Raw genomic sequence first — 12560 nt, 5'->3', positions numbered from 1 at the left:
TGAAACCCCACCCACCCCCGCCCCTCGGGCGATCCTTGCACATGCGCAGTCACGGGAGAGCCTAGAACCTTAGCCGAGTCGGAAGGGGCGCCCCAAAGGTCATCTAGTCCAACCCCGCTCGGCAATGCGGGAATCACACTCCATGACAGATGCAACCTCTGCTTTAGAATGATCAAATGAAGGAGAGTAAGTTTATCTGGGAGTAAGTCGCCGTCGAACTTCCCTGTAAGCATGCTTAAGTTTGAACTGCAAGGGGCAGCAGGTAGAATTACTCAAGGAGCTATACATGCGGGCAAGTTCCATTGCACTCAGCGAGGCTTACTTCCGAGTAAGCATCTCCTGCTCCATGAAGACACATCTTGAACATAGTTAAGCAAAATATAGTTGTTTTGAATAGGAGCTATGTTACCAAAACCAACCACCACCCACTGTCAGAATTACAAAGTAATTATTTTGGAGTGGGAGTTGACGTGACAAGCATTCAAAAGGAAAGAAATAACATGCTGGTTGAGTCGCTCTTGCAAAAGTCGCCACTTCCAGTACAGAATTGGGATTGCAGGGGTGTCTGCAATCTGAATAACAGATTTTGAAAATCCAGATTTGGAAGGTGTATCCAGCTCTGAAAATCTACCAGCTGTTACATCGTTTGCTCATAACCCTTTTCTCTAGCTGTTAAAAAAGGCAAAGCATAGTGTTGACTCGTGTAGTCGATGCTCTGTATGTAATAAATAGCCATTAGACAGTCATTAAACGAAGCAGCCCTTTTTCATAACCGCAGCTACAATTTTTCTCACACTCTCAAATGGATCACTTTTGAACAGCATGCAGATCTGCTTCGTTTTACAGTGAAACACACATTTGTGATTCAAAGAAACGACATGCAACTCTAGAAGCACAGCCATTAATACTGTATACGAATTCCAATCTTCAAAGTTGAGTCACCGAGTAGCAGAAAGAAAGCCAAGGCAAAATGTTCTCCCAGTGGCCGGTTAGCTCAGTTGGTTAGAGCGTGGTGCTAATAACGCCAAGGTCGCGGGTTCGATCCCCGTACGGGCCACAAGGAAGCCTTTTGCTTTTCAATAAAATGTTCGTCCGCCACAAAGCAAAACAAACAAATGCTCCGTTGCCGTAAAATGTCGCTTAGAAAAAAGCAAATTTGTTCATTTTGCAAACAGCAAAAAAGGCGACGGTTATACGATGTTGAAAAACTGTTTCTTTTTTATGTTTAGGATTTTAAGGAAAAAAAGGTTGACTTACATTTATTTTTAAGTACAGCAACAAAAACAGAAACCTGTGCTCCACCCCGTTTAAGTGAAAACCACCCAGGCTTCCTTCTGCGGAGGGGCTGTGCACATTTCCGTACAGTACAGGCATTTCTAACAGATCGCTTTGGAGACAAAAGTCAGAATACTCATGTTTTGTCAATCTATTTAATCTGCTCGGCGTTTAGAACCTCGACTTTGGCAATACCTTCCATTTTAATAATAACAATAACAATAACAATAATAATAATGAATTTAAAGCTTCCCCCTTGGATAATGCAAACAAAACACGGCCCCTCCAGGCATAAATAAGTTGCGATTTTATTTATTCCCATTTGCCCGAAATCCAGAACGTGCCCACCGAGTTCGCGTCAAGGAGATGAGCGAGCATACGAGGGGTTCGAAGAGAGCACTAGGACTCTAGGGAAGCGACTAAACGCTTTTGAAGCTAATTTGACCCCGCTCGGCTCCCACCGCGACGCTCTAACTCTTGCTCCTCCTCCCCACTCCACCCCTTCGCTGTCGTCCCGTACCCCAAACAGCCGAGCCCGATTCCTATTGGTCCGGCGCTGTTTGTTCCTCATGCGCGCGGTAGGGGCGGGGCTTAGGGAGACTTCCAACCGTCTCCCCTGACAGCAGCTACTCGCTAAGATGGCGGCCTCTGAGGCGAGGGGGCCTGTGGACCCGGACTCGGCGCTCGGCCTACAGCAGCCGGGCGAGACCTTGCCCCTTGGGAAGCAAACGGGGAGGCCCGTGGGCCCCCGTATCGCCGGGGCTGCAGCATCGCCTCAAGGGCGGGAAGACTCTTCTCCAGTAGCCCAGGACGACGGCCTCGCGGCTTCTCATCCCCACTTCCCGGCTAGGGGCTTCTGCTCGGCGACTTCCGCCTCTTCGGCGGACCCGCCGGTGTCCAGTATGCCGTACGACGCGGCGCAGCGGCTGCAGAAGGTGCCCCGTGTCCCCGCCAGGCTCCTGCCGCCCAAGGTATAAGAAATAAGCCTGTGGGGTTTATGTGGGGATTTTTCGTAAGGGGGATCGCTGATGCTTAAGTCGTAGAATGGTTAAATCGCTGCTTGCGGGGCGGAGGGCTGCTGCTATTTATTTATTTAATACATATTTATTTATGTATTTATTTAATAAATAAATATACCGCTTTTAATCCGAAGATCCCAGAGCGGCTTACAACATAAAAACACCAAATACGTATTATTATTATTATTGCTATTATTACAGTATTGTTAAGTATTTGGTGTTTTTATGTTGTAAGCCGCTCTGGGATCTTTGGCTGTAGGGTGGTATATAACTATAATAATAATAAAGTAATATAGGGTCACCAAAGTGCTGCTTTACATGGAGGCGAATAGTTTAGTGTCCTCTTGGGAGGAAAAGAAATTCTGGATCTCCTGTGTACAAAGCAGGCACGCCTTTGAAGCAGTAGATTTATCAGAGAGCAAGGTAAGCAGTGCTTATCCATCACAACCTCGCCTGGGGCGGAGCTTCCCCAAAGTTGTGAACTTCTTTGGGGAACATCACCAAAACGTGCTTAGCTCCGACACGCTCCAGCCCCCCATCACGCCCTGCCCTCCCCCCCCGCCCACCTCCACTACTGCTTTCTGCCTATTCTAAAGTTGCACAAGCATCTGCTCCCTCTGCTGAACTGAGGGGTGTACAGTACCATAAAGAAATGAAAGGAGATTCCCAACTTTCACAAATCCTGTCAATTAATTTCCCATGGATGAAACACCAACTGACCATGCCAGACTTTTACCCAGCAATCTGCTTAACAATAGCAGGTCAGTTAGTTAGCAGTTAAAACCACATGATTTCTCCCCTTCCTGTCCTTGATCTCCTTCAGGTCACTATTAAAAATTTACTCCACTCCCCATAAAACCTTAACTTTAATCCTTACAATGATATGACAAGTAGATAAACGTGTATTATACTAGTTTCAGGAGTATGCAAGCTAGAGTATTATTTTTTTAAAAAGTCAATTATGCTACAATTTCCAACCAATCTTGACTTTGTTTACTTGGATTAAAAGAGACTTTTAAAAACTAGTGTGTGGTCATCTAGATCAGTTTCATTTTCAAGAATGTATAGAAAACCTTATATGACTTTGTGCTTAAACAAGCTTTATTTTTTCTTACAGCCATTGGAAACCATCTGTGTCCAAGTACAGCCAGAACAGAAAAAAGAGAAAGAAAGATCAGAGCTGTCTCTTGCAGCAATTCAAAGATCAAAAAATGTAACTATGAATCAGCCATTTGAGAAAAATTCCAGGATTGTAGCACTCAGTGTTATTAACCCACATATTGCTACAATGCCTAGATCACAGCAATTTTTGTTATATAAATCTTCTGAACCTACCCTTCAGCTGCTTCTGCAGAGACCTTTACATCCTCTTGGACAAGTTTCCTCAGGCAAGATAACACATGAACTACTCAATGGCCTCGCTGTCAATGGACAGAAAAACATATCTGTTGCAATAGCTGCTTCAGATTCTCCAAATGTTACTCGCACCCCATCTTGTTCAGCAAATTCACTCACAAACCACGAGAAGTACAAATACAGAGTTAAAAAATCTCTAAAAGTGAAAACTCGTTCTGGGCGGATTTCAAGGCCTCCTAAATATAAAGCTAAGGATTACAAATTCATTAAAACTAAAGACTTGGCTGACTGTCACCAGTCTGATTCTGATGACTATGCTGAGCTAAGTCTAGAAGACGATGAAGGAGGCGGCAAGGAGAAGGAAGTGTGCTCGTTATTTGGTCCCTTGAACTATGACCTGAAGCCAAAATTGTTTAAATGTCAAAGCTGTGAAAAATCCTACATAGGAAAAGGAGGATTAGCACGGCATTATAAACTTAATCCAGCTCACAGGCAGGAAGAATCTTCACAATCTTCTATAAATAGACAGTTGCTGGAGTGTACTGGGCAGACAAGTTGTGAAAGTGTACATCAGATGCTTTCACCACCACCAATTAGTGCCCCTTTAATAAATGAAATTGGATCAGCTGGAGACTTGAAAAATAATCTTCCTATAGAGAATAAGCAACAGGTAAGAGAAATATATATAGTTCTATTTCAAATTATCCAGGGAATGGTCAGCTCATGCCCTCTGCCTTTCCAGAGCAAGCTGGATCTCCCTTTGCCACTTATCTAAATCCAGTTCATGGCTACAGGAATCTATACAATAGGCTTTACTGAATGGGATTGCTGGAATATTTTAAACAACTGCACTATTGATGCTTCTAATTCTAAATGCTAGTAGCTCATTAAAGTTAGGAGAAAAACAGATGTATGCCATTCTTATCCCTGCAATATGAAGAGGGAATTAGTCTGGGATAGAGGCTGCTGGTAATGTTTAAGTATTTAATGGACACTCTATTCTAAAGGCAATTTCTAATCAATGTAATGGGGAAGCATACTATACAAAAAATCCTTTTCATGAATGGCATTTGTCATATGAAAGCAATAGAGTATTGATACATGCATGTCTTAAAAGATCTTCAAATACTGTGAATTATTGGTAATGATTACTGGATAGATAAGGTAACTGGTGTAAAAGTGTTGCTAGTGGTCTCATTGCCTTCCTCCTTCTAAATTGCAAGATTCATTTTGAAGCTTCCTTGCAAGTAGCAAGCAAATAATAATAATAATAATAATTTATTATTTGTACCCCACCCATCTGGCTGGGTTTCCCCAGCCACTCTGGGTGGCTTCCACAGAGACCAAAAATACACTAAAATGTCACACATTAAAAACTTCCCTGAACAGGCTGCCTTAAGATGTCTTCTGAATGTCAGGTAGTTGTTTATCGCTTTGACATCTGATGGGAGGGCGTTCCACAGGGCGGGCACCACTACCAAGAAGGCCCTCTGCCTGGTTCCCTGTAGCTTTGCTTCTCGCAATGAGGGAACCGCCAGAAGGCCCTCGGTGCTGGACCTCAGCGTGCAGGCAGACCGATGGGGGTGGAGACGCTCCTTCAGGTATACTGGGCTGAGGCTGTTTAGGGCTTTAAAGGTCAACACCAACACTTTGAATTGTGCTCGGAAACGTACTGGGAGCCAATGTAGGTCTTTCAAGACCGGTGTTATGTGGTTTCGGCGGCCGCCCCCAGTCACCAGTCTAGCTGCCGCATTCTGGATTAGTTGTAGTTTCCGGGTCACCTTCAAAGGTAGCCCCATGTAGAGTGCATTGCAGTAGTACAAGCGGGAGATAACTAGAGCATGCCCCACTCTGGCGAGACAGTCCGCAGGCAGGTAGGGTCTCAGCCTGCGTACCAGGTGGCGTTGGTAGACAGCTGCCCTGGATACAGACTTGACCTGCGCCTCCATGGACAGCTGTGAGTCCAAAATGACTCCCAGGCTGCACACCTGGTCCTTCAGGGGCACAGTTACCCCATTCAGGACCAGGGAGTCCTCCACACCAGCCCGCCCCCTGTCCCCCAAAAACAGTACTTCTATCTTGTCAGGATTCAGCCTCAATCTGTTAGCCACCATCCATCCTCCAACCGCCTCCAGGCACTCACACAGGACCTTCACCGCCTTCACTGGTTCTGATTTGAAAGAGAGGTAGAGCTGGGTATCATCTGCATATTGATGGACACCCAGTCCAAACCCTCTGATGATCTCTCCCAGCGGCTTCATATAGATGTTAAAAAGTGGGGGGGGGGGAGGACAGAACCCTGAGGCACCCCACAAGTGAGGGCCCAGGGGTCTGAACACTCATCCCCCACCACCACTTTCTGAACACGGCCCAGGAGGAAGGAGCGAAACCACTGTATAACAGTGCCTCCAGCTCCCAGCCCCTCTGGACGGTCCAGAAGGATGTTATGGTCAATTGTATCAAAGGCAGCTGCGAGATCCAGCAGAACTAGGAAACAGCTCTCACCTTTGTCCCTATGAAATGAAAACTGCTTACCAGCTGCAGTAATTCCAGAGGCACCATTGTTTTGCCTTGTTGCTCTATCAATGCTCCTTACCGTGTCAAAAAGTAGGTAGTCCTTGTTTCTGGAAGTAGACAGGGTTATGTGAAAATAAATCCTAAAACAGCAAGTTAGCAGCACATGCACACCATAATGATGTGACATCACGGTGCATTAAAGGTAGGAGAAAAGGAATTTGCCATCTTCCTTGCCTTGCAAGTGAGATGTGGGAAGTATATGTGCCTTTTAACTCAGTTTTATAGGATAATGTTAGTATAATGATTCCAAACTGAAAAATTAATACATAAAGTCAAAACTGTTTAAAGCATTCTTATGAACATTTTTTAAAGTCTTCTACATCTACAGAAGATGGAAAATTAATAGAACATCAAAACACCGATTTATTGTATTTGGGTCCTGGAAAACCCCGACAACCAAGAAGGTGTGGCCGACCAAAGACAGCTGAAAGATCAAGGTATTCTGGAAGATATAGCAGACGCAGTCAGTTCTCTTCAAAGTGTCTTAATAATATGTCAGCAGATCACCACAGTATATTTAGAAGGAAAGCTAGGCTAAAAGAGGTATGGTTCCTTTTCACAATTGTTCATGCTCGCTTGCCTAGTGATAGTTTCTCCATTAGGCTACAGTGCTCACAATACAATCTTAAGCATGTTTACTGAGAATTGGGTCTCAATGCGCTCAGTGGGACTTACACCTTAGTAAAAATACTTAGGATTGTGAACCTAGAGAGGCCTGGACGTTCCCCACTTCTGAACTATCTAGCCCTCTGGATTCACACCAGTCCGTCTCCTCACTCTCCTGGAGTGACTTTGCCTAGCTGGAATGTGCTGTTGTACCTTAATAGTACCTTACTTACTTGAATGGAGAGATATGTGTGTGCATGTGTGTTGAAACCTATGACTTTTGTGTAGTTGGAAAGAGATCCTACAGTAACCACTTTTGCCAGCCGCCCTTGCCACCATTGGCACATGGCTTCAAGAACGTTGCTCATGAGGAAATGCTGCTCCAGGATTGACAAAGGTTCCCCATCCCTTAGTTAGACCCAGCCATTTAAAATGTTTTGATAACTTGAAAAGGTGTCTCAAGTTGGGCAACACACATTCCTGAAATTGATATAAGTATAAAATGGGGAAATGGCTGGTGCTATCTTATAAGAACCATCCCTTTCTCTTCAAGCAGGAGGAAATGTTTCTAAGGGTGCCTGCTGCTTCATCTAAGAGGAAGCATGCCTTTCTCATCTAAGCTGTTTATACAAATGTGACCATTTATGCAGATTCAACCAGTGTGGTGTAGTGGTTAAGAGCGGTAGTCACGTAATCTGGGGAACCGGGTTCACGTCTCTGCTCCTCCACATGCAGCTGCTGGGTGACCTTGGGCTAGTCACACTTCTCTGAAGTCTCTCAGCCCCACTCACCTCACAGTGTGTTTGTTGTGGGGGAGGAAGGGAAAGGAGAATGTTGGCCGCTTTGAGACTCCTAAAGGGGAGTGAAAGACGGGATATCAAATCCAAACTCTTCTCTTCTTTTTCTTAAAACTCCTACAACTTATTTAGTTATCTGGTGAAAGACTTACTATTTTTTCTTTCAGAATCTTCCAGCTAAGATCCTACTTGATAGCTAGCCTTTCATGTAGTAAATGAGGCTTTGAAGAGGCTCTCTTGAAAACTTGGATAAAGTGTCTGCCCATGGCAAAATAATCCAATTGTGTGTGCTTCACACAAGTTGTACAGGTTTTTTGCATTAGTTTTGATAACCTCCATGAAGGACAAATGTTGTGTGAGTTGGCCCCTAGATATAACTGCTGGGATTTAAAAATTGAATTTATTCTGGCAATGACTCTAGGAACTGTCTCCTAACATTGACACTTCTCAGTGATTTATCTGTTTTCTATAATAAATTGCTCAGATATCATGCATTTTTCTTTGTTCATTTCCATGTATTTAGACTTGGCGTTTTAGCGATTTGACTTTATGGCTTCTCTAAAGAAATTATTATGGTCTTTAATAGCTGATTCAGCAATGTGCTAATGAAGATTTTATGGAGCTGGCTCTTCCACGCTTTACAACACTTGTTACTGTATCTGAATTCCTATTGATGAAGGTAAGATACATCTTGCAAACTTAGTGTAAAATGCACAATATAAATGAATAATAAATACTATCTGCAAATGTGCATTTAATTTCCTATAGTCAAACTCTTTAAACTTGAGTGTCTCATGCGGGTATGAACAAAAATTGGATGAAACCAGATTAACCAGGAGGAGTACAAGGAATTACATGGTGGAAGATTGAAGAAGTGGGACACATCACTTTCCCTGCCCTATTTGAAGTTATAGTTTAGGGGAAAGTCAACAATTTTATTTCACTCTTTATGGAAATATAGATTAGTACAGTAAGTTATTCCAGTGAGATATTTTTCTCATAATGGGTAGATAGGAGTTATGGTTCTTAACATAATCTTCCTGGACCTTGAACCACAGCCTCTGTTGTCTAGTTTTCTTAACTCCACAGTCCCTACTTCTCCAGACTCTGTTTAACATAAGATCAATTTAAGCCAACGACAACCAGATGGACTGACAGCTCTGATCCAAACCAATGTGGTCAAGATAGGGGACTTGCTGGAGAGGTTCAGATAGTGCTTTCTGCCTTTAATCGCCTGTTACTTGTTTGCATTATAATAGGCTTGAATGATACTTACAGCACGTGATTGTGAATTTGCTCATATTCATGTAGCTTTTGTTACTAAACAGGTAGAAAAAAATTATCCAACCAAAGCACTTTTTCCAGAAGTATACCGGGAATTTGAAGAGCTGCACACTATAGTAAAGAAAATGTGCCAAGACTATTTGAGTACTCCTGAATTAAACAACCCTCTGGCAATAAAAAACCCAAAGGTATGTTGGGTAGTTTCGTGTGTGGCTGTGAATCAAGATCCAGTAGCTAAACTGAGTGCAGCAGGTGAAACTGAACACATTTTCTTTAAAAGAAGGAGTGTGAAGATAAATAGCAAATACTGAAGATAAGCAGAAATTAAGTACATCTTATTTTATATTTGCGCTTCTATCTTTTGCTTTTAGGCCTACTTGCTAAGATCAAATATAGTACCAGATTTTGAACCCCCGCGACGGGGTGAGCTCCCGTTGCTCGGTCCCTGCTCCTGCCAACCTAGCAGTTCGAAAGCATGTCAAAGTGCAAGTACATAAATAGGTACCGCTCCGGCGGGAAGGTAAACGGTGTTTTCGTGTGCTGCTCTGGTTCGCCAGAAGCGGCTTAGTCATGCTGGCCACATGACCTGGAAGCTGTACGCCGGCTCCCTCGGCCAATAAAGCAAGATGAGCACCGCAACCCCAGAGTCGGTCACGACTGGACCTAATGGTCAGGGATCCCTTTTCCTTTACCTTTAAATCAGCTTTATTTACAAACATGATACTCAAAATATTAACAAAGAAGAATTGGTAAGGTCTAATAAAACCATCCTCGAAATAATCAAAGCAGGTACATGCCCTGCTGACTTACCGCCTGTAAATAAGAATTTTGAAATAATAAAATTTACTGTGAATAAATTGTGTATTATGGGTCTAGAACAAAAATATTGTGTCTCGTCTTTCATAGGTGGCTGAATCTCTAGGAATTATAGGCAGTGATCTTGAAATGCAAATGGTTCAAACAATAGGATCTTCACCTGAGTGTATTAAAATTGCTGATGCACCTGTATGTACAGAGATTCTGGAACAGAAACGAGCAACTGAGGTATAAAATAGGTGAATTCTGCCACATCAATAATACTGTACAAACCTTGTAGCATATTTAACTTTTCTTGTGCTTTTTTGCTTGTATATGTCTTGCTGAAAATAAGCTGTTGCATATTTCATCTTCCATACAAAATTGGTCTTTATAAGCAAACCATACTTTTTTGGCATAAGTTCATTCACTTGGATTCTTGTGCGGCACAAAGTGCTGCCAAATGAATAGAGCTTTTTAAAATATTGGAATAAGTTTAAAAAGTTGATGTTTGATGAATATGCTGGTAAGTTTATTTTCTCTCTCAACAGGGTTCAGATGAAATGTTGCCATTTGCAAAAAAGATCAGAGCTGAAAATTTGTTAGAAAGTGTGACTATCAGTTCAAGTCAAGGTGAAATAAAGGAAAGAAGTCCTGCATATGAAGGTAGTGGTATGTGAATTCTAATATCTCCACTCTCTCCTGAAGATAAAGTTACATGCAAATAGCTAGGAAGCTGAAAGAGTACAATGACCTTTTAAACTGTAGCGGTATAAGTCTAAAAATAATGTTGAGTAGGGAGAGAGAGAAAGGAAACTTAGCTAAAAATTTGCTGTATCCTTCACACTTGCATTCTCCTTAAGGTACTTAATGCATAGGTTTTCCAAAAGTAGTTTTTTTTCTTTATTGGTGATTTGAATCCAGATTTCACTAAATGAATGTCAGTATTGCTGTTTTAGAAACACGAGCTTAAAGCCCCACTGGGCATACAAAACTAACTATACCTTTGTTTAACTCTTAACCTGTATTGGAAGGAAATGTGATATAATGCAAGTATTTATTATTGGTAAATACTCCACCACCTGGCTACTTTCTGGGATAAATGTTAACACTGCCAAGCAGATTTTTAAAAAAATCTGTTGCCAAAGTAGAAGCTGTTTGTTTATAAACTATTTATTCTATTATACTACTTAATGCTTAATATAATATTTAAACAGCTTAATTTTTTATATGGGTAGCATATACCACAATTATATACCACAATCAGGTGGTATATAATTTTTATGAAATAAATATTTTATAAAACACTTTCCTTTTTGTATGTTTTGAAAAACATGCATGTAAACTGAAGTTTTGTGTTTTGTAACTTGATTTTTTTAGGTTTTCCCCCAGAACAGAACTGCGGAGCAAACATTTGCACCGAAAATACATTACAGCAAAAGGAGCACCACAAATCACTTGAACTAGAAGCTTCAAATGAGATTGCAGATACAGATCAGTTCCTGCAAGGGAAGGCTGAGATCTTACAACCTTCAAGTGTATCAGGGTTGGATTGTTCAGGCTACCTATTCTCACGGAGTGAAAGGTTGCCACTTGCCAGTTCAGAAAGTTCACAAGAAAAGATGGTGGCAGCGTACTCGGGTAATGCAGCAAGCGGACTAAGTGTGTTTGAGATTTGTAACTCCACAACATCAAAAAAAGCTAATCAAAATCCTTCCTTGTCAGAGCATGAAGAAAGCAATCATAATGAAAAATATCAAGAATCTCAGGAAGAAGCGAGGATTTTGTCATTAATAGATTGTGAACATCCTAGGGTATCTAATTAAGCAAAATCTTCCCAAATTAGTAACATGGCAGTAGCTAATCCATTTGGGTCTCAATGAGATAACATTTCTATATGATCTTAGAAAACTCATTGACAATCTATTAAAAAGATGACTGGATGAGCTAGAAACTCTTCTCTAGGGCTATGAAATAGTTCAGGCTTTGCCCCATCCTGGTGCTGCTGTCTTTTTCAACCAGTGTTGTAACCAAATTGATGATCCTGCTATGCACTTACACATTCAAGTTCTTTGGAAAGTACAGAGGCTCTTTTAACAACATTGTTCACACAGAGAACTTGCTCAGAGTAAAGCCGTTATGAAAATATATGGTTTTTTTAAAAAAAGCAATTTCTTAAAATGTCTATTTTTGTTATTAAATCTTAATTTTCTGCTGCTTGTGAGCTTTGTGCAATTACAACTAACATGACTGAAGAGTAACTAGAATTCCAAGTAAACTGCACTGTTTACCAAACTGATCTGTTTTTTTGGACACAACTTATTACCAAAATTACACTGCTTTTTGACTAAACGGTAAGATCAAGAACCAGCTCATTGGTAAGAATCTTTTTATAAAATTGAGAATCTGTGCAAACAAAGGTAATGGCATTCAGTGCTGGATATCAAACTGTAACTGATGGTTTATCTGGTTCAAATTAAAGGCACTACATATACTATCCTTGACACCTTGGGTGTGTCAGGTCATTTTGATATTTTGAACACAGGAGCTGCTCTAAAGCTGCTAAGCATAGAGAGATTGTATTGCAGTCAGTTACGAAGTGAAAGCTTCAGTCTGGTAAGTAGGTCACTTTCATATTTAGATATTATCATCTGGAAGAGTGGGCCTTCATGTCCCAGAGATGAATCCAATCCCCCAACATACAGACTTCAGTGACAGACTTCAACGAGGCTGTTCAGATTTAGATAATTTCCCAGAGTAGCGGCAATTCTAAAAAGCATATGCCTCTGGGCACAACCTGAGCCGAAATGGTAATGTAGCATTTGCCTAATGTTAACAATTTTCTGTTCAC

General features: G+C 41.6%; 1 protein-coding gene and 1 non-coding gene across 5 annotated transcripts; both read left to right on the top strand.

The window, feature by feature from the left end:
* Nucleotides 1–983: 983 nt before the first annotated feature.
* TRNAI-AAU (transfer RNA isoleucine (anticodon AAU)) lies at nucleotides 984–1057 on the top strand. The gene has a single exon. It is a non-coding gene; the product is annotated as a tRNA-Ile (tRNA).
* Nucleotides 1058–1869: 812 nt separating this feature from the next.
* ZNF839 (zinc finger protein 839) lies at nucleotides 1870–12213 on the top strand. Of its 4 annotated transcripts, none has more exons than XM_053370340.1 (8): nucleotides 1870–2246; nucleotides 3412–4320; nucleotides 6540–6770; nucleotides 8217–8309; nucleotides 8959–9102; nucleotides 9821–9958; nucleotides 10261–10381; nucleotides 11090–12213. In XM_053370340.1, exons 1-8 carry the CDS (start codon nucleotides 1914–1916, stop codon nucleotides 11533–11535), a joined length of 2415 nt encoding a protein of 804 aa, XP_053226315.1. In that variant the 5' UTR covers nucleotides 1870–1913; the 3' UTR covers nucleotides 11536–12213. The 4 variants fall into 4 exon arrangements, with proteins under 4 accessions (XP_053226315.1, XP_053226580.1, XP_053226494.1 ...); XM_053370429.1 differs by having other exon boundaries at nucleotides 1871–2246; nucleotides 10261–10375; XM_053370605.1 differs by lacking the exon at nucleotides 6540–6770.
* The last annotated feature ends 347 nt before the right edge of the window (nucleotides 12214–12560 follow it).

The sequence above is a fragment of the Podarcis raffonei genome, chromosome 1, assembly GCF_027172205.1.
Source record: "Podarcis raffonei isolate rPodRaf1 chromosome 1, rPodRaf1.pri, whole genome shotgun sequence".
Classification (NCBI taxonomy): Eukaryota; Metazoa; Chordata; class Lepidosauria; order Squamata; family Lacertidae; genus Podarcis; species Podarcis raffonei.
The sequence above is the reverse complement of the archived record's forward strand: the minus strand, read 5'-3'. Positions and strand labels throughout refer to the sequence as shown.

Coding starts and splice junctions, on each gene's coding strand:
- ZNF839 (XM_053370340.1), top strand. CDS start 1,914: ATGGCGGCCTCTGAGGCGAGGGGGCCTGTGGACCCGGACTCGGCGCTC. Junction 8,310..8,958: donor CTGAATTCCTATTGATGAAG/GTAAGATACATC, acceptor GTTACTAAACAG/GTAGAAAAAAATTATCCAAC. Junction 9,959..10,260: donor AACAGAAACGAGCAACTGAG/GTATAAAATAGG, acceptor CTCTCTCAACAG/GGTTCAGATGAAATGTTGCC.